The sequence below is a fragment of the Hylobates moloch genome, unplaced genomic scaffold (assembly GCF_009828535.3).
Source record: "Hylobates moloch isolate HMO894 unplaced genomic scaffold, HMol_V3 SCAFFOLD_4, whole genome shotgun sequence".
NCBI classification, from domain to species: Eukaryota; Metazoa; Chordata; class Mammalia; order Primates; family Hylobatidae; genus Hylobates; species Hylobates moloch.
The window spans coordinates 68,444,459-68,464,506 of NW_026652279.1; the positions used below are offsets into that span (position 1 = coordinate 68,444,459).

Genomic DNA, 20,048 nt, shown 5'->3' on the forward strand with positions numbered 1-20,048 from the left:
CCAATTCGAGCTCTACTAATGTATAATTCGAACCTTTAGCCTTAATAGACATATCTGTAAAGGACGGTGATTAAACTAGACCAGAGTTTCTCAACCCTCCCACTACATATTTATATCTTGGTCTGCATAACTCTTTGCTATAAACATTGCCCTGTGCATTGTAGGATATTTAGCAACATGTGTGGCATCTAAACAGGAGGTGCCATTAAGCAACCCCTTCCTTCAGCTCTGAGAACCAAAACCATTTTTAAACATTGCCAAATGCCTCTTGGAGGTAACGTCACCTGCGTTAGGAACACTGGTGTAGACTCCAGAATTCTGTGGGTAATACACTGGAAGGATCTGTATTAACATTTGGTTTCTTAATATTTCCACTAAAATCTAAGTTCCTTGAGGGCAGGAACATTTTTCTGTTCTGTTTAGTGCCACATTTCCAGTTGACATTTGGTATAGCAGACACTCATAAATTGTCGTGGGGGGCAGGGCACAGAGGCTCACGCCTGTAATCCCAGCACTTTGGGAGGCCAAGGCAGGCAGATCACCTGAGGTCGAGAGTTCAAGACCAGCCTGACCAACATGGAGAAACCCTGTCTCTACTAAAAATACAAAATTATCTGAACAGGGTGGCACATGCCTGTAATCCCAGCTACTCAGGAGGCTGAGGCAGGAGAATCACTTGAACCCAGGAGGTGGAGGTTGCGGTGAGCTGAGATCATGCCACTGCACTTTAGCCTGGGCAACAAGAGCAAAACTCCACCTCAAAACAAACAAACAAACAAACAAAAAAACACATTGTTGAGAAAAAATGGGCAAATGATGAAATATTAAACTCCATGAAGATTGAAACCTTAACTCTTTAACTCTTTGATGACACTTTAGAAGCAGATTATGAGTCTCTCAACAACATTTGTCTTTCATGCTTACCAGACATTTTTCCTTATGAATAGTATACTTGCCTCCTTTTAAGATAGATTCAGTTCATATCTCCTTTAGAATCCAAGATGCTTCTAGTTCTAGATCCCTGAGGAATCGCCACACCGACTTCCACAATGGTTGAACTAGTTTACAGTCCCACCAACAGTGTAAAAGTGTTCCTATTTCCCCATATCCTCTCCAGCACCTGTTGTTTCCTGACTTTTTAATGATGGCCATTCTAACTGGTGTGAGATGGTATCTCATTGTGGTTTTGATTTGCATTTCTCTGATGGCCAGTGATGATGAGCATTTTTTCATGTGTTTTTTGGCTGCATAAATGTCTTCTTCTAGAACTAGAAATACCATTTGACCCAGCCATCCCGTTACTGGGTATATACCCAAAGGATTATAAATCATGCTGCTATAAAGACACATGCACACGTTTGTTTATTGCAGCACTATTCACAACAGCAAAGACTTGGAACCAACCCAAATGTCCAACAATGATAGACTGGATTAAGAAAATGTGGCACATATACACCATAGAATACTATGCAGCCATAAAAAATGGTGAGTTCATGTCCTTTGTGGGGACATGGATGAAGCTGGAAACCATCATTCTCAGCAAACTATCGCAAGGACAAAAAACCAAACATGTTCTCACTCATAGGTGGGAATTGAACAATGAGAACACATGGACACAGGAAGGGGAACATCACACTCCGGGGACTGTTGTGGGGTGGGAGGAGGGGGGAGGGATAGCATTAGGAGATATACCTAATGCTAAATGACGAGTTAATGGGTGCAGCACACCAACATGGCACATGTATACATATGTAACAAACCTGCACGTTGTGTACATGTACCCTAAAACTTAAAGTATAATAATAATAATAATAAATAAAGAATCCAAGATGCTTTACAGCCAGAACTATATCCTCCTTCCCCCCAGTTCAATACATTAATCAATTCTGTATGCCACAAAACATTTATGCATGATGATAGATAGATTTAAATATTCTATATTCAATGTAGAAGCATGAGATAAACAGTAAATGAATCTAAATCTCTGAAATACAAATTTTCCTCTCCAATAACTATCAGAGAAGCAAAAATGTTCCTTTCCAATTATTTATATATTCAGATTCACTTCTCAGTTTCATAAAACTTTACATGTTCCCGGTGCACAAATAAATTCAGGTATTCCTTCATCTCACAGCATATGCTTTCTCTTTGTTGAAAGTTAGTCTTCATGTCAAAAAAGCCACAGCTGTTTTCCATTGCAGCATTTTCTTTTAACCTTTTGTGGCATTGCAACTGACCATTGAACAGATAATGCAGAAATATTTTACACTCAGGGTCTTTCTATATTTGAAGCCATTCTTGCTTTTTATTTGTTTATTTTTAATAATACAAAAAGTCTGTGGTGGGTTATGTGGGGTTTATGGGTTTCATGATCTCAATGACTTGCCTTTGGAATCCCTGGGGTCTCTTCTCACAGAATGAATCTTCAATTAGATGTCCACGTTATGATTGTGTTTCTAAAGGACTATTAACATGAATTTCAGAGATTTATAGAAATAGTGGTAAGAATATGACAAATGTTTAGAGTTTTTTTTTTTTTTTTTTTTTTTTTTAACGATCCTGGATTCTGTTCCTAAAAAAGGCATCCAAAAGCAGTTACAGAGTCATCTGCCAACAGGATGTTTTGTCCGCATCCTGGAAGATGAGAAGCTACAACAAAAGAGCATATATGCAGTTTTTCTAGTTACGTGATTATTTCCAAAAGGCTCTTTCTTTAAGAGCACTTTCATCAAATATTATCAACACTTAACACTTCTTTACAATTGCTCTCTATTAAACTTTAGTGCCAGCTGTCAGAGCTGTAATGTAAAACCTTATTAGCTCTCATAAGTTCTACTCTGGAACTAATAAGGGATTGTCAAAACTCTAAACACAGACAGAACCGAAAGCGGTGGAGAAATCACAGGAAAAAAAGGGTGGAAAGTGTTCAATGAATCTGCACTGACAAAGCAATCTTTGTGCAACTATTACCAGTATATTTCACAGAATCTAAGTCCATCAAGAGGGAAAAAAGTATCTAGTTCTCAGTTTATTTTGCATAGGGTTTTATTCCCCTTACGCTGGAAGAAGTTGACTAAAGAAAATGAAACATTAGTTGGAAAAGTTAGTGAAATATCAATAATCGTTCTTTGGAATCATTACATGTATTCTGAAAAAAATGGTTACATTGCATCTTGAAAGTTGAAAACACAGAAGCTTTTATAATATCTGGATAGTTAGAATAAAAAGAATCAGTTTGAATTGAGGATGAATATTCTTTACAAAAGCCATAAATTATATAACATATATGCTTTAACAGAAGTTGTTTAACAAAGTGGCAAGCAGCAAATCAGAGCTAAGAAAGGTCAACCATATAAAACAGCTTAAGTTAAAGAAAAGGAATTTCAAGACTTTCTTTAGGGTCCAACCAGCCTTGACAGTAAATTATGATGGCAGATTCACGAGCTATCTGACAAGATAATATTCATTAAGATGATAGGAGAACTATAATTTTTACATATTCACAATAACCAATATCCCACCCTTCACAGAAAAAAAGAAGCTTAGATATGTCTTTTTCTTGGACAATTTCAATCACTTTACAGATAAGTTTACATTTAATAGATATTTAGTGAGTTGTCTACAAAGCAATGTTCTATCTTCCTTTGGACAGAAAACTGAAAATGAAATGATGGAAACAACCCCTTTCAAGTAAAATGAGAGCTACTTTTTTTCTGCAACCGAAATTATTGTCTGATGCCTTAGATTCTCATAATGAATACTGTCCTGGGAAGATTAACCCATACATTACCATAGTCTCTCAAACAAACTACTCAATGGACACATTATTTATGTTTCCCAAAGATTATACATTTGGCATATAGATATTACCTAAATTACTATTTGCACATTTGAAACACTAGACCAGTCAAAGCATCTAAAAGCCCAAAGAACTTAGTGTAAGAATAATAATTTAATGAAAAGAACTTGATACTATAAAGCAGATACCCCACAGCCATTTGATAAGGAATGCCTGTGAGCTAAATTAGAGCTTTAGAAGTATGCTTTAATAATGACCTATAAAATCATCTTTTAGGTTGAGATAAAGTAGAGTGAAATGCCTATTTAAAGAGAAAATGTGTTTTAAGATTTTTCCCTCTGAACAGAATTGGTGAGATTATATTACTAAAGTTAACCCAAATAAGGTAAAACAGTTCATATTTTACTAAAACGCTGTAAGTCTTATTTAATTTTAATCCTGCGTAAGAATGTTACTAACATTTACGGAACTTCTTGTGATTTTTAAGGCCTGTTACAGTGGTTCATTGTTGATCATTTAACCTATTCTTATTCATTATGAGGTATTCAAATGCTTAGATATGAATTTGCTCTACTCCCTAAATTTAACCACAGACATATTTCTCCTAAACATGTTTGCAATTAAATTGTGTCTGGGTGTTCAAAATAATCTGATTTGTAGTATATACAGAACAAAGAATTCACATTTCTATTTTCCTAAACATGCAAATCCATGGTTTAAACTTATATTGTTTTTATACAGACTCAAAAATGAGCTACAATATTTAAGAAGTCACAAACCACATATATTCCCTTGCTTTCTCTCACTTTTCATATTAAAAAATAAGTTTTTACTTTAACTACTTTTTAGATAGTTCATTGACATAATTTGATCGTAAATTTTTCATTTAACTACTTTTTAGATAGTGCACTTACATAATTTGATCACAGATTTCCAGTAATATCACATAATAATTCATATAAGCACATTTGACATATATTTCATACAACTTATACTGTTTCTCCACTGCCTTTATAGTATTTGGTCCATTCTTAAGTATACATAATAACTACCTAAAGCAAAGTAAATAGATAAGTTAGCTCTATCCAGAGTCAGGTAAAATGTTTCAACAGATATATTTTTCTTTTTCTTAGTTGCTTACTTATTTTTGATTCACATGATTCCTTCAAGGCAAAGGCATTATTTATTGGTATATCCTTTCCAACTATCTAACCTCATCTTTTATAGAAGGAATGTTAGGACACAAACACAGTATGAACAAAACCTAGGCTTAACATTTTTGAAATGTAGCATTTTAATTTTATTTTTGCATTGCAGTTGTTTGCTTATTTCCTAAATCATACTTTCTTAAATCAAATCAGTTAAAACCTAAAAGTCTTTCTGAATATACAATATAAAAATGTACATTTATAAACTCAAGGCACTTTTGAAAAATCAGTGGGAAGATTCATACTATAAAGAAAAGAGACTGAGTCCAATACCAGATGGGAAAAATCAAGCGTGACTGCTGTTTGGAAGAAAAATAACACTTAACAATAAGATAATGGAGGAAATATCACCCATGGTTTAATAGACTAGAAGTTTAATTGAACAAAAAAATGTCTCTTTAGAAAAGCACAATCCTTTAGGATTCTTGTTTGGAAGAAGGTGGGCAATCAATGAATAAATAATGAATACACAAATATATACATTCATTAAAGACAAGTTTTATCTCTTAAAATATGTCTAAGGTCTAAGGTAAGCTGTCGAATGGGTGATTTCATCATATCTAAATGTTTTAAAATGTATTGAAACAAGAAAACAAGGAAGGTAACACATTTCAGGGATTCTGATGACCGAAAATAATGATGTTCAAATACCTTGTGTCTAGTGCTGTATATTTTGCAGTGGACTAAGCAATACATCCACTGGCCATTTTGAAGGCCATCCCTTTTGTGGGTAAAGAAACTAAGGCTGAAAATGTTTAGCCACAAAATTAATAGGCTGCATTACTGGGACTCCTAAGCCCAAGCCCTCAAACACTTGTTAGTGACAAGAGCCTTTGGCTAAATAGAATTAAATGCAAACTGAAATTTGAAGACAAGTGTAGAAATGTTTTTGCATTATGCTAATGTACATAAATTGATGAGAAGAAATAGAATCTTGTATAAATCAGAGGCTTGATAGCTATTTTAAAGCTATAATGTATCTGTTTAATTTGTTATGTTAAAGTTATTTATCTCATTACTTATCTGTGCCATACTTTTTATTTAAATAAATTCATTGGTTGGAAAAATCATAGATGTATAACTGCTAAAGGCAAAGAGGAAACAGACAGCTGTCATTTTAACCTCAGAGAAAGGAAATTTTTCATAACTGAAGGTAAGAAACTCGATAATTATAGGGTAGTCTTTACAAGGTGAGCCAATGCTTTAAGCACTAGATCAGTAAATTTAAGGGACAAAAATGCCACATTTATTTCAGCATCTACAAAAATTGTTTAGACCATTGCTTTATTACAGGTATTAATCTAGAAACAATTGATTATTTTAAAGCAGAAAGATAATATTCATCGTAAATTCATAAAAGAAAAAAGTATGATCTTTGGTACCATAAAAATATTTGTTATTCCTTTACTTCATCATCTATTCGTTATTCTAACGAGAAGTCAGATGAATCTATTACTGCCTGGCTGCAACTGTATGTGACTTAATAATCAAATATGTTTATTTCAAATTAGATAAAATTAACATCTTTATTTGCAATGCATTCTGAAAGGCCTAGTGGAATCAAAGATAAATAATGTAAAGTCTATTCTCTTCAGGACCTCTATTCTAAGAATGGATAGTTGGTATAGAAATCTCACAGTAATTACACATTCTGTAAGTATGTAATTGAGAACCTACTCAGTTAGATTCTGCTATGTTCTAAGCAAGATGTTTCTAAGAAAAGACATTCCTGGTGTCTCCCCTTAAGGAACTTCCAGACAAAAAACAACTGGAAAAGAATGCTTCTGAATTCATTCACACTCATGAACACCTTGCAGTTCCAGAGGGTGCCTTCTGATTGTGCACACAGACTTAGTAGGTGCGAAGAATATACTAAGGTTTTCAATTTTCTCTAGCGCCTCTGTCAGAGCAAGCAGAGTCTTAAAATCATCCTGTTATTGAAACATTGGCAGCTGTTTCAAGAGTTTCTGAATTAACAGAGAAATGAGTGGAGAGTAAGAACTGGTATCCTAAGTCATAAGTAAAACAAATATAATTTTGGATAGTCATCAAAAAGTCTAGGTGTCTTCATACATCACATCAAACACACTTTTCTATTTAGCTGCTGATGTAAAAGAAGAAGGAATAACGTTAGCATTCCACAATGAATGTGCAGAGATAAAGCACAGAGCAACAAATTCTTCAGTGACATTAATAAGGTATTTGGTACACTAAGTCTAAACAAAGTTTGTATGAGAAGGAATATTTATAGTAACCTTCTGCTATCTGGCTCAAATGTAATTAACTGACTATATGAAAAGCCATTAGCATTCTCATCTCTCCCCTCCAAACTAAACCAAAACAGATAATATAATTCATTAGCCAGGATTAAAAAGAGCAAAAAAAAAAAATCATGACGTTTCCTTGGTATTAACAGAAAATTTTCCCACACTTCCAATCTTAAAAAGAGAAAACCAGTAAGAAGAGTTATGCTGGGATGTAAAAAATACGAAATGTCCAAATGAAATAATCAAGTAAAATATTGTCAATGCTTGAAAGAAAATGCCAGATGACTCAGTTTCAGTATGTCACTTTATAATTTTAATTTTTCAGTGTTACCCTTTTAAAAGGAGGTTTATGAACATCTTCCCCCAAAAAAAACCCCACCTGCCATTTGACCATGCTGTCAAAATCCAGCAAGTCTGCCCAGATCCCAGAAACATGATCCAAATAAATTTTAAGTTACAGACATGGTAAATTAAATAAAATATATTACACTATCCTTCTCTTTCATCAAATATGAGAGATAATGTATTTAAATAAAAGTCATATTTTAAAATATATTAGATAAATTTCTAGTAAACAGTATGACACATAATTTCTTACCTTCCTTACTAATTTTTATACTACTCCTTATCAGTTTAAGCTTGCATAGTTATTTTTATATGCATTTCTATTTCACCAAATTTATTGTAATAAGTACTCTTTACCTTCCTGGTGCTTTTTGGAGTTTGTTTGGCATGCGATTCTTAAATCATTCTTTAGCCACGAATATTTCTTTCTACCCTCCTTTATTTTTTCTCTCTAAACAGCCATTGAAAGAGAAAAATTTACCATTTACTATTCTTAGCTTTCTTTTTTCCTATCCTACCTAGCCAAAAGAAACAGGAAGAGGAGGAGGAGGAGGAGAAGGAGGAGGAGAAGGAGAAGTAGAAGTAAAAGAAGAAGAAGAAGGAGGAGGAGGAGGAGAGGGGGAGAGGGAGGAGGGGGAGGAGGAGGAAGAGGAAGAGGAATTTATTCTATAAACTATGTCTATAGTCAAAAGCAAAATATTATGTTCTGTCCAGATTTAAAGAGGACAATTTATATACAAAGCAGGCTCATTTATTCCACATGCATTTGAGAACAGTGACTGATTATGCGATCAGGAGTAGAACACCACACTTGACAGAGTGTAACAGCAAGCAAGGGCATTAAAACGGACAAAATTTCAAGGACAATATACTTAACTTCTCCTATGTATTTATTCATTTAAAATTTGAGTAACAATTTTAGTGTGTTCTTCAGCATAAAACCTTGCCTAATGCTAGGTAAATTTTGGGATTAAGTGAAATTATGATATGATATAGCACAGCTGATATACAAAATTTTATATAAAATGATCTTTTAATTTATTCCACTTAAAATATAAAGTGATTTTAATAAATATTAACTTAATTAAAGAGTTCTGGTTCTGTGATATTATATTAATATCAAATATGCATTCAAGCCTAAAGGATGATACAAATAATTTTTGAGCACTAAAACGAGCCAAATCATGGTGCAAAAGACACTTAAAAATCATGCCTGTATACATTAAATATTGAGGCCTCAGCTCTGGATTTTTAAATCAAATAATCTTCTAAAAGCACTAATCTCTTGTAAGTAAACATGTATTTGATACCCAGATGTCAGTGAAGAAAAGACTGTATTTTATAGCAATGAAGTAAATATTGCTATGAGATAGATAAGCACCAGCATAAATAACCACTACAGTATCTAATTCTGTTAGAATTAGGTTAGCTGAGTGCTAAAGATTTCTCAACTTTCTACATAAAAGAGATAGAATGTTTTTCTTTCAGGTGGTCTAGAATTAGATTGCCTTAGTTATTAAACAGCAGAAAAACTTAAATATAGCATGTATAACACCTCTTATAGGGTGCAGGCCAGCACGTATAACCAAATACACTAATATTTCTACAGCAAAGAATGAATTACCACATCAAATGGAATTAATTTTCGTCCATAAATAGACTATGGTCAGTTTGAGGCATTTTTTCTGCCAAGTGAGTTGAGACTGAGTGCATTTCATTTAATGACACTATGATAAACTCACAGGTGAGAAATATTACTCAAAGAAAAATAAAGAAGGCTCTTACCTTGACACATAAAACCTCTTTCTTCATAGCCAGCATTGCAGGAACACTTGCCAATGGGTACAAGCCATTCGCCTTCTGTACTGCAGTACATCCTTGGAGGATCTTCCTCCTTAGAATTGTTGACACAAGACCCTCTAACCTCCACCAGGGACTGGGAGTCCATGGGTACCGTGTCTGGAAACATAGCCAGATTCTTCACTGTAAATGGGCACTTTTTGAAGTATACTCTCACAGACACCAAGGCAACACAAGCACCAACATCTTGAAATGCCAAATAAAATCCCTTCTTGTTGACAGGACCTACTTCTCTAATCTCAGTGTTGAGCTTAAGAATACGGTCCCCAAGATCCATTTGAGTGAAACTTTCATCAGCTGCAATGGTGTCAATCTTTGTAAACTGATGCTCTCGAAATTTCACCCCATGATCATCATCTGACTCCATGTAGTACAGGTTGAATGTCTCCTTACAAGTTCCTAAAACCAGTGGAATGCTATTGCAGTCTCGCAGAGTGAACTTGAGCTCCACATAAATCTTCTGAGCTGAGTTCCTGGGGACCCAGTTTGTTCTCAGCCAATTGTTTTGACTGTGATCCATGACATTACACACCTGGTAAGTCCTGATGGGTGTGTAATGTTCATCCACACCACTGATCTCTTCCCACTGAAGAATCAAAGAGAAACAGAGAGTGAGGCAGAATTAATGATAATAATGAATACAACATAAGAGTGTCAGAGCCATCACTACATAATAAATCATTATTTACTTGTTAAAAACATTCTTGTTTGTAGTTTTTATTTGTAAGTTTCTCTGCGTTAGTGGACATAAAGTAATTTATAATTTTGATGAACACATTTCAATTGCATTGCAGTTTGTTGAATATTCAGGAAAAAGACACTTAGCAGTTAATAGAGCCTAATCAAACATTCCAGGATCAAAACTTCAAATCAGTTGTCTCAATGACACTATAATATTATTTTCTCATATGTTTTTGGGTGGTTTTCTCTGTTTAAAAAAGAAAAAATTAATAATACTGCCTAAAATTCATGCTTATTAATCTTTTCCCAATTTGTGCAGGTTTTTGGTAAAATTGATATAAGGTAAAATAAAGTGAATATAAATGATATTTTTACTATGCACCATCATGCATGACATTTTTTAACGTACTGTCATTTCAGTGGACATGTGTTGCAGAACTATGAAAGAAAATTTGAAGTAAAAATATAAATGTTCCTCACCCCCCAGCCTCCGGCCAAATATATAACCAAGTTATGTGTGAAAAACAGAAGACATGGCAAACATTCGATTCTTAAAGCCTTTTACACCCACATTGGACTTTTTCTTAGTCAAGAAATAGATAGATATTTGGGGTTTTGTTGTTATAGTAGTTAAGGTTATCTTAGTACAACTTTTCTCACTGTAAAAAGCCTTTAAAAGCATTAAGACTTTTGAGAACAGTGAAGCACTATTTTCTGTGATCCTTAGGACAAATTTTGAGAAGTTTTTAACTTAGCATCGTAAGTGTGTGTTACTTATGATCCTAAAACTATTAGACCAGTTGTTTCTGTTATCTCTGTGTCCATACTTTCTTCTTATCATGGCCCATTTTGCTTACTTCTTGCAGGAAACTGCATCTTTTGCCATGCCATTCTTAAATGTCAAGTTTTCTAGGGATCTCTGTTACTTATGCAAAAACTTTCGAACTATTGAGTTTCACATTTGTGTTCCTCTTAAAGCTGCCTCATTTAATGCCATGTATTTGTATGATTATTGTACACATGACAAATTTTTATTTTAAAATAATTTGTATTCATTCATTCATTCATTCATTCTTTTTCTAACCTGCTGATACGGTTTGGCTCTGTGTCCCCACCTAAATCTCATGTTGAATGGTAATCTCCAATGTTGGGGGAGGGACCTGGTGGGAGGTGGATTTTCCCCTTCTTTTTTCATGATAGTGAGTGAGTTCTCATGAGATCTGCTTGTTTGAAAGTGGCAGCTCTTCCCTCTTCGCTCTTTCTTCCTCCTGCTCCAGCCACATAGGACGTGCTGGCTTCCCTTTTGCCTCCTGCCATGATTGCGAAGTTTCCTGAGGCCTCCTCAGCCATGCTTCCTGTACAGCTTGCAGAACCATAAGCCAATTAAACTTCTTTTCTTTATAAATTACCCAGTCTTAGTTATTGTTTTTATAGCAATGTGAGAACAGACTAATATACTTGCTTATTCCAGTTTAGGGTTGGGGTGGCTGGAACCTATCCCAGCAGCTCAGGGCACAAGGCAGGAGCCAGCCCTGGACAAGCTATCCTACTGCAGGGCAAACTCACACAGACCATACTCACTCAGACAGGGAACACTCAGGCATGCCAGTTCACATAATCATACTCACTCAGACAGGGAACACTCAGGCGTGCCAGTTCACATAATGGGCACATCTTTGGGATGTGGGAGAAAAACAGAGTACCCAGAGAAAACTCATGCAGCCAAGGGGACAATGTGAACACTCCACACAGAGTCCCTGGCTGTGAATTACGTTTCTTTCTCATCAGTGTTACAATGAAAGATATCGGACAAAACTACCTTATTCAAGGCCCTGGCATACTTAGAAATGTAAGGCCAGGAATAATTTGGGCAATGCAACTGTCTCAGCCTCATTTGCTACCGTGAGAAACTACTGAAGAGAGGTGCATGGTTAGCTCTGGACTTTGAGTTGGTACTATAGACAGCAAAAAAGAGGACAGCTTTAGGAAGACCACTGCAAAGACCCAGGCAAGCCTTCTTAAGATGACTTATGTTGAATAATGATATACTGAACATTTCCCAGAAAGATTATAAAGAGATGCTCTTTTTTCTTATGAATGCACACAGTGAGTATCTGCATGTGAAGATAGTAACTCAGCTTATCTTAGAATTTTTGATTACCAAAACGTATTTCAGAATGATTCTTCTTTGTACTGAAAGATGCAGCATCAACAAAAATAGACAAGGTACATGTATATAAATAAATTTATTATCTTCCATTTTTCTCTGTGAAATAATGTCCTATTTAGACTCCATTTATCTCCTTTCAAGAACATTCAATTTTTGTTTATTGACTACTGTGTATCAGGCTCTATACTGATAATGCAGTTATGACAGAGATAGACGGGATAGCTGTTCTTATAGAACATAATGTCTACCTGTTATATCTACTGCTATTTTATATACAACATACTCACTCATTTCTCCATTCATTAGTCTTGCTGCCCTCCATCGTCTCTGGTTTTGTTTGTCTTCCCCTCCCAAGCATCTAGCCCTGTTCCTAAAACCAAGTAAGCACTCTATTTTAATTTACTAAAATTAAATGGCATGCAATGTGCCAAATGTCAAAATTATGTAATTTATAAAGTACAGACAGAAGTGGGCTTTTGGCTACACGAGGCATTGGATTTAGAAAATCAGTAATGTAGGCCGGGCGCGGTGGCTCACGCTTGTAATCCCAGCACTTTGGGAGGCCGAGGCAGGCGGATCACAAGGTCAGGAGATCGAGACCACAGTGAAACCCCGTCTCTACTAAAAAATACAAAAAAAATTAGCCAGGCGTGGTGGCGGGCGCCTGTAGTCCCAGCTACTCAGAGAGGTTGAGGCAGAAGAATGGCGTGAACCCGGGAGGCGGAGCTTGCAGTGAGCCGAGATTGCGCCACTGCACTCCAGCCTGGGCGACAGAGCGAGACTCCGTCTCAAAAAAAAAAAAAAAAAAAAAAAAGAAAATCAGTAATGTAGATAGTTTTCTGTCAGAGTATCCCTAACTGAGTAACTATAAGACCAATGACAGACTTACAGGAAAAAAGAAGAAGGTATAAATTTCTAGAAACTATGTGTCAGTAAATTTATAATTCAGATTTTTGAAATACAGGGTGAAAATAGATTTGGAAGATGAAGGAAAAAGCATCTGAAAACCTGAGATATGGTGAGGTGGAAATAAATTCCAAAATTATTCAAAGTACTCAAAGATTTACCAAAGAAGGGAATTTCTAGCCAGAAGCATTGACTGGAAACACATATGATATGCTAAAATAAAAAGTATAACATAGGGAGACCACATATAATTCACCATTGTCAAGAAGTTTCAATGAAGTGTGCTATTTGAATTTAGCTTTCTTGTGAGGAAAATAATGTCAATATCAAAGAAAGGAGAAGAAAAGTATAATTTGCATTGTAAAGGTTTGGTTTTTAAATGATGAAATATGTTTACTTATAATGTAAAGGACACTTACATTGCAAAAATGTTCTTTTTAAAACTATAGTGATGAAGTATACCATTATCTGAAAACTACCTCAGTAAAGTGGCAGTCAATATGATTTAAAAATCATCTAATAAATCATTAATATATTCAATACAAGTTAGAAAGAAAAAAATACACTGTTGACATTCATCAGAGATTTTCTCACTCTGTCTTTCTAATCATATATAGCCAAATGGCTTTACTTTTTATAGAGTAAATTTCCCTTAAGTATTAGAGAGTAGGACAATGAGACTAGCATGTTTCCAATTCTTGGAAAGATGTTCAAGGTGAAATTGTCCAATAAAAAAGTAATTTTAGAATTCAGTATAACTGCTTGAAGATAATAAGGAAAATTCTATGCACATTGGCTTAACTTGTCTAGACTGAAAACTGTGATAAGATGGACATTTACAGAATTATTACAAATGGCCAACTACTTAGAAATTAATGCATAACAGTGACTGCAGTACATTTCATATCAGTTGTGAGATTCATGCAATTTCCTGCTATGATAATGGGTCACAGCCACAGTAATTCAAAGCAATTTACAATATACCTGTGGAGCACTCCCAGTGACGGAAATGAAATTAACTCGTGTCACTATGGAACATATGCTAAATTTTACAGATCTTCAGATAGCTAAATTTACTTTTTAACAAAATAAGTGTAATTTTTGAGAGCACTTCTCTGAAACGTAAGCTGTTTTATAGCACCAATTTTAAAGCTACAGAGACCTCTTCTACTGTTCTCTTCACAAGGGTAGCAACAATACTTCATAGAAACGTGTTTAATCTTTTATCCATTGAGTATCCTGGGGAGCCTAGATTTACTAACCTGTAGAGATAAAAGACCCTGTGTTTGAAACCTAGCTCTACTACTTAATAACTAAGAGATTCAATAGAGCATGATTTAATTTACACATCTGTAAAATGGGAAAACTAATAATTAACATTTTCTAGAGATGTTGTGAACAAAATTAGATTGTCCACTTAAAATGGTTGTTAACTGTGTTTGCCACTTGGGAAGCAGCAAATCAACGTTCATTAGTATTATGCTGACAAAGCTGAGTTAACCAAAAAATGTCACCGGAATACACTAGCTTGTTTTCCTTATAAAATAATATAACTGTATTTTAAATTCAAAGTTTGTCTATTTATTATTCCTTTTCGCTTGCTAGAGTTTCTGTTTCTTCTAATTTGAGGCTATAACAATTATGACCAGTGTAAGTCTGTTTTACTCTTTTGAAATTCACTAAATATAATTGACAAAAGGTAACTGAATATTTGGCTGCTTCTCATATTTTTTTTATTTTTTATTTTTTATTTATTTATTTATTTTTTTTTTGAGACAGGGTCTTGCTCTGTCACCCAGGCTGGAGTACAGTGGCATGATCTTGGCTCACTGCAACCTCTGTCTCCCGGGTTCAAGCAATTCTCCCCCCTCAGCCTTCCCAGTAGCTGGGACTAAGGCACACACCACCACACCAGGCTAATCTTTGTAATTTTTGATAGAAAGAGGGTTTCACCATGTTGGCCAGGCTAGTCTCGAATTCCTGACCTCAAGAAGTCCACCTGTCTTGGCATCCCAAAGTGCTGGCAATATAGGTGTGAGCCACCGTGCCCAGCCACAATTTTATAAGAAATGAGTCAGCTATCTTTTTTCTAAAATAAATTTGCCCTTCTAAACTGGAATAAAATCTTTGCCAATAGTATTCCACACTTTACCATGTTCTATATTGCTGTAATTTTATTGGACATTTGACTTCACTTCTTTTCACTATTATCTTTTTTAAAAATAAAATATATCTGCCATCTATCTGCATAACATGTCAAGAGATATATTCTATACTTTAATAAAGATAAGTATTCTTTTTATGTTTTTATTTCATACCAGGCAATATGTTAAGCCTCAGGTATATCATGTTTAAAATGGAGATAATAATAGCACCCTTCTAACAGGATTGCTAAGTAAAACAAATGTTTATTAAGCCCTTACATTTTACAAAACCATTTGTTGGCACTACCATTATGATCAAGATGTCATGAAACATTACGTCAGAGAAGTAGTTGAGTAGAAGGTCATTTAGGTCCTTTTAGGTCATATGAGAGACTTTGGATTTTATCCTTAGACAAATGGAAATTTAGTGAAGGGTTTGAATAGAGGAGTGACACGATCTGAATCATGTCATAAAAAGGTCACGGGCTGCTGTGCGGAAGAGAAACAGCAAGGAGTGACGGTCTGAGAAGTGAGATGGGAGGTTATTGTAATACTTTCGTGACATAGGATGGAGTCTGGATAGGATAGCATTGGTGGAAATAGGAAGAAAATAACAGATTCCAAAACCATTTGGGTGGTACAGCCATGGGATTTTATAGATTTGATGTGGGACATGAGAGAAAAGTGGAGAATGTGATTTATGCTATTGAAAGTTGCCACTCCCAGTACAAAAACCAGAGGAAAAAAATAGCAGTCAGGAGGTGGCATTTAGGGAAGAAATTGAAACATAAGTAGAATTTTGACTACTATGTCAAAACATATAATTTTGACTACTATGACTAGTGAAAATAGATGAGGAGGAAGAAGGAGGATGAGCACATTCCAGGCAGGTGAAATGATACGGAAAAAGGCATAAAACCCCCAAAATTCCAACTGAGTTTGGACATCACTGGGCAGCTGCAGTGAGAGATGAAGTTGATCTTTCATTGACTAACTCAACACGTATTTATCAAACACCTGTTTTGCACTAGTGACTCTATGAGGTGCTATTACAGCAGTGAAAATGATGACCTGAAATCTATGACTTGAAATCCCTCTTCAGGGAGCTTCCATATCAGTGGGAGAGATATACAACAAAACAAAATTAAGTGTTAAAATTTGTTTTCTTACATAGTGTTATGTTTTCAGGAGAAGCAATGAAGGAAGCCAGAGAGAGGACATAGTTGTGTATGTTGAGAGGAGGGGAAGATTTCAAAATGAATGGCCTAGGAAGTCTTCACTGAAAATGTGATACTTAAATAAAACCTCAAGGGACGACACAAGTCAGAGGAAGACTTCATGGTGAACTATTTGAATAAAGGAATATGGATACGTCAGGAAACATCATTCACGGCAAAGGAAACAGCAGTAAAGAATCCCAAGGTAGGCAGTATCTTGTATGTCCTCAGAGGAGAGAGGTAAAGCGAATGACTGGGAGAAGGAGGAAGGAGAAGGGTTGAAGAGTTTAGCTCAGTCCTGGGATCTCAGCAGAAGACTGACAAGTCTTACTTTTTCCTAGAATCACTCTGGGTGCTATAAAGACAATAGTAGAAAATTACAAGAGTGGGAAATGGCCATGTAAATGGTTTGGAATATAATGGAAGTTTTTCTCATCACTCGTGAGATTTAAGCAACAATTGGATTTAAGTACATTGCTTTGGCGAGAGTGTTTAGGATGGGCTAGATGGCGAATGGAGGCAGATGGATCTGAGAGTTACTGTGGTTAGCTAAGGGACAGGTAATGAGGACTTGTTCATTTTGCTCATTACTGATACCCAATGCCCAGGACAGTTCCACATAAGCCACTCACTGAATAAGCAAATAAATGAACTAATTTTTGAATAAGAGAAATATTTTAGGAGTAGGACAAGGACTTGACAAACAATTGATATTTGTTTTGAGAAAACTGAAAACCTGAAAATGACTCTGAGGTTTTAAGCTAACATTGGATAATCACATTGACCATTTTATGTTCAAGGTAATGGGCCTTTCTGGCATTGCATCATTTTATCCTTGAAAACCCTGTGCTGCGGGTGCCATCATCTACTAATTCTATAGATGAGACAAAATGAAGCTTAGGAGGGGGTTCAATAACTTCCCCTAAATCTGTTAGCTGTTAATGGTGGAGCCTAGATTCAAACCCAGAACTCTTCAGTTGCAAAGCTTTCCCGTTTTTTATGAACCTGTCTTGGTGACTTGGAAATAATGTTATGAGCAGAAAGAGCAGCAAAACAGGTGTGAGAACTTGTGCAAAGAAGAGGAGCAAAAGTTTAATATGGTAGAATCTAATAATGTCAACATGAAACACAGAAAAAAATGTTTTCAAAAGTTGAAATGGATATCCAGAATTCAGAAAAAAAAATTACATGCCTATAAACTCAGATTTTGGAGTCATATAATTAAAGTTTTAGAAATCTTATGATTAAAAAAGAAAAAAATACAAGAAAAATGAAATGTCAGAAACTGTATTATGAAATGCTTGTGTTTACAGGGTAGGAAGAGAACGATGAGCTGATGAGAGAAGTGGAAATACTGTATTATCGAAATTGCTCTTTTCAACATCCATACTGAAATGTTCCCACATCAAAAAGTTTTTCAAGTTCGGCATCGTATATACTGCTGGAAAAGGAGCATTTACAGAGGTGAGAATAGAACAAGGAAAAAACAATGTCAGAGTTGCCAGAGAGAAGAGAATTTCAATAACTGTATAGGCATTATAGAGGACGCTTTAGGGCAAAGTATGGTCTGAGGAGAGTGAACTGACAAGAAGACAGATATTGACTACAAAAAAATACATGTATTTTTGTTAGCAGAGGTTTTCACAAAACGTCATTTACTTCACAAAGCATAGCAGAGAAGAAGTCAAAGCAGATACGGAGATTTTGTCCTAACAATTTTATCATTGAATAGAACAATATTCAATAGATTCTATAGGAGATTGGAGAACTTTCTTTACAGGTTTCTTAATCGATATCTACAGAGAGAGACAGAAACACATCCAATGTCAAAGCTAATAAAAGTCCAACCTAGACCAGATCTGCTTACTTTTAGACCTGATCAAGTGCCAATAAACCACATTGTTTCTGCAAGGCGGAGGGACTATTTGTAAAGTCAGTTTGGATAAAATTCTGCTCTACTAATAATTAATACAAGATTTGCCAGTTACAGGCAAATATTAATAACTTTGAAACAAATACAGAAATATAGTATTACTATAATTTTAGAGGAACCTAGTTGTCTTATTAAAATATCATTTTGTTAGCACATCAATCTATGTACTGTAAAGAGTACGTTTTAACAAGTTCTGAAATATTAGTATTTTTAAAGAAAAGTCACATTTCTGGAAGAATATTTGGGAATGGACTAAATCTCATTTTAATCCTGACCTAAAAATGATTACAAATAAATCATAAGTGATAAATATTCCACTTTGAAAATTATCATATGATCACAAATGTTCTATAATATATAGTGCATTCAGTTTCATAGCCTAATGTGAATGTGTGTACAAGCAAAAATAATGAAATACATTAGGACCATAAATGGCCACTTGGACATGAAATTTTAGAGATGAAGGAACATTTATAAATTTTGAGCTCAGAAAAATGGTTCAATACTATTTATATAACATGTTCATAGCAGGTAAACATATTGGGAAAAACTTAAAAAGCTAAATAGTGTGTACTCATATCATTTTGTGTAATTAAATTTTTCTAAAAAAGTAGTTTATTTAATATTATTTAAAATATTATTTTAATTGACAAATAATAATTGTATCTATTCATAGGGCACATAGTCACATTTTGGAATATATAATGTACAGTGAACAGATCGGGGTAATGAGTATATCTATGATCTCACACATTTATCATTTCTTTCTGTTGGAAATGTTCAATATCTTCCTTCTAGTTATTTGAAACTATATAATATTTTATTGTTAACTGTAGCTATCCTGCAGTGGTGTAAAACACTAGCACTTACTCCTCCTCTCTAACTGTAAGTTTGTGTCTTTTAACAAATCCTTTCTACATCAAAATGATCAAGGATGAAGAAAATCTTTCTAATCACACATTGAATTGTGAAAAATAGGATTATCAAACTGTAACAATTGTTCCCATGGTAATGCCAAGGCCACTATCATTTGGTGGGGAGCAGCTACAAACTTGTAGCTCATCAGAGCAGTATTTTGAACTTAAAAGAAATTTTCAAACCCGAAAATAGTGGCCAGCTACTTAAGCTACAAAAATCTTGTTGTCTTTATTCACAGCTTAACCATTTTTTGTGTGTGGCATCTCAAATGTTTTCATATTTTGCAAATGGCCTACATAAAGAGAAGATATTCAGATATTATTTTGTGGTTTCAAATATTATATTTATGTAAACTACAATGTTATGCAATTATACCTCCATTTATTATCCAGATAAATTTTTGTTCCAACTTTGTACGAAAGATTTCAGAGATTATTTACAAACTAATTCAAAGTTTACGTATTAATAATAGGTGTGTAAAAATACACTTATTTGAAAATATTTCTCTAAATTCTACCTCAAATTTTACAGGTGATTATTTATTTCTTTTGGCTATATCCTAATCTGATGAGGCTAAATAAATCCAGTATATTTTAAAGC

At 34.6% G+C, this 20,048-nt stretch overlaps 1 protein-coding gene across 1 annotated transcript in view; it reads right to left on the reverse strand.

Annotated features, from left to right (window-relative positions):
- The window catches only part of EPHA3 (EPH receptor A3), a 368,497-nt gene that overhangs the window by 260,589 nt on the left and 87,860 nt on the right, over positions 1-20,048 (reverse strand). Inside the window, exon 3 of the mRNA XM_032150377.2 lies at positions 9,405-10,065. Coding sequence (XP_032006268.1) covers positions 9,405-10,065 — 661 coding nt within the window. The remainder of the gene's footprint in view (positions 1-9,404; positions 10,066-20,048) is intronic.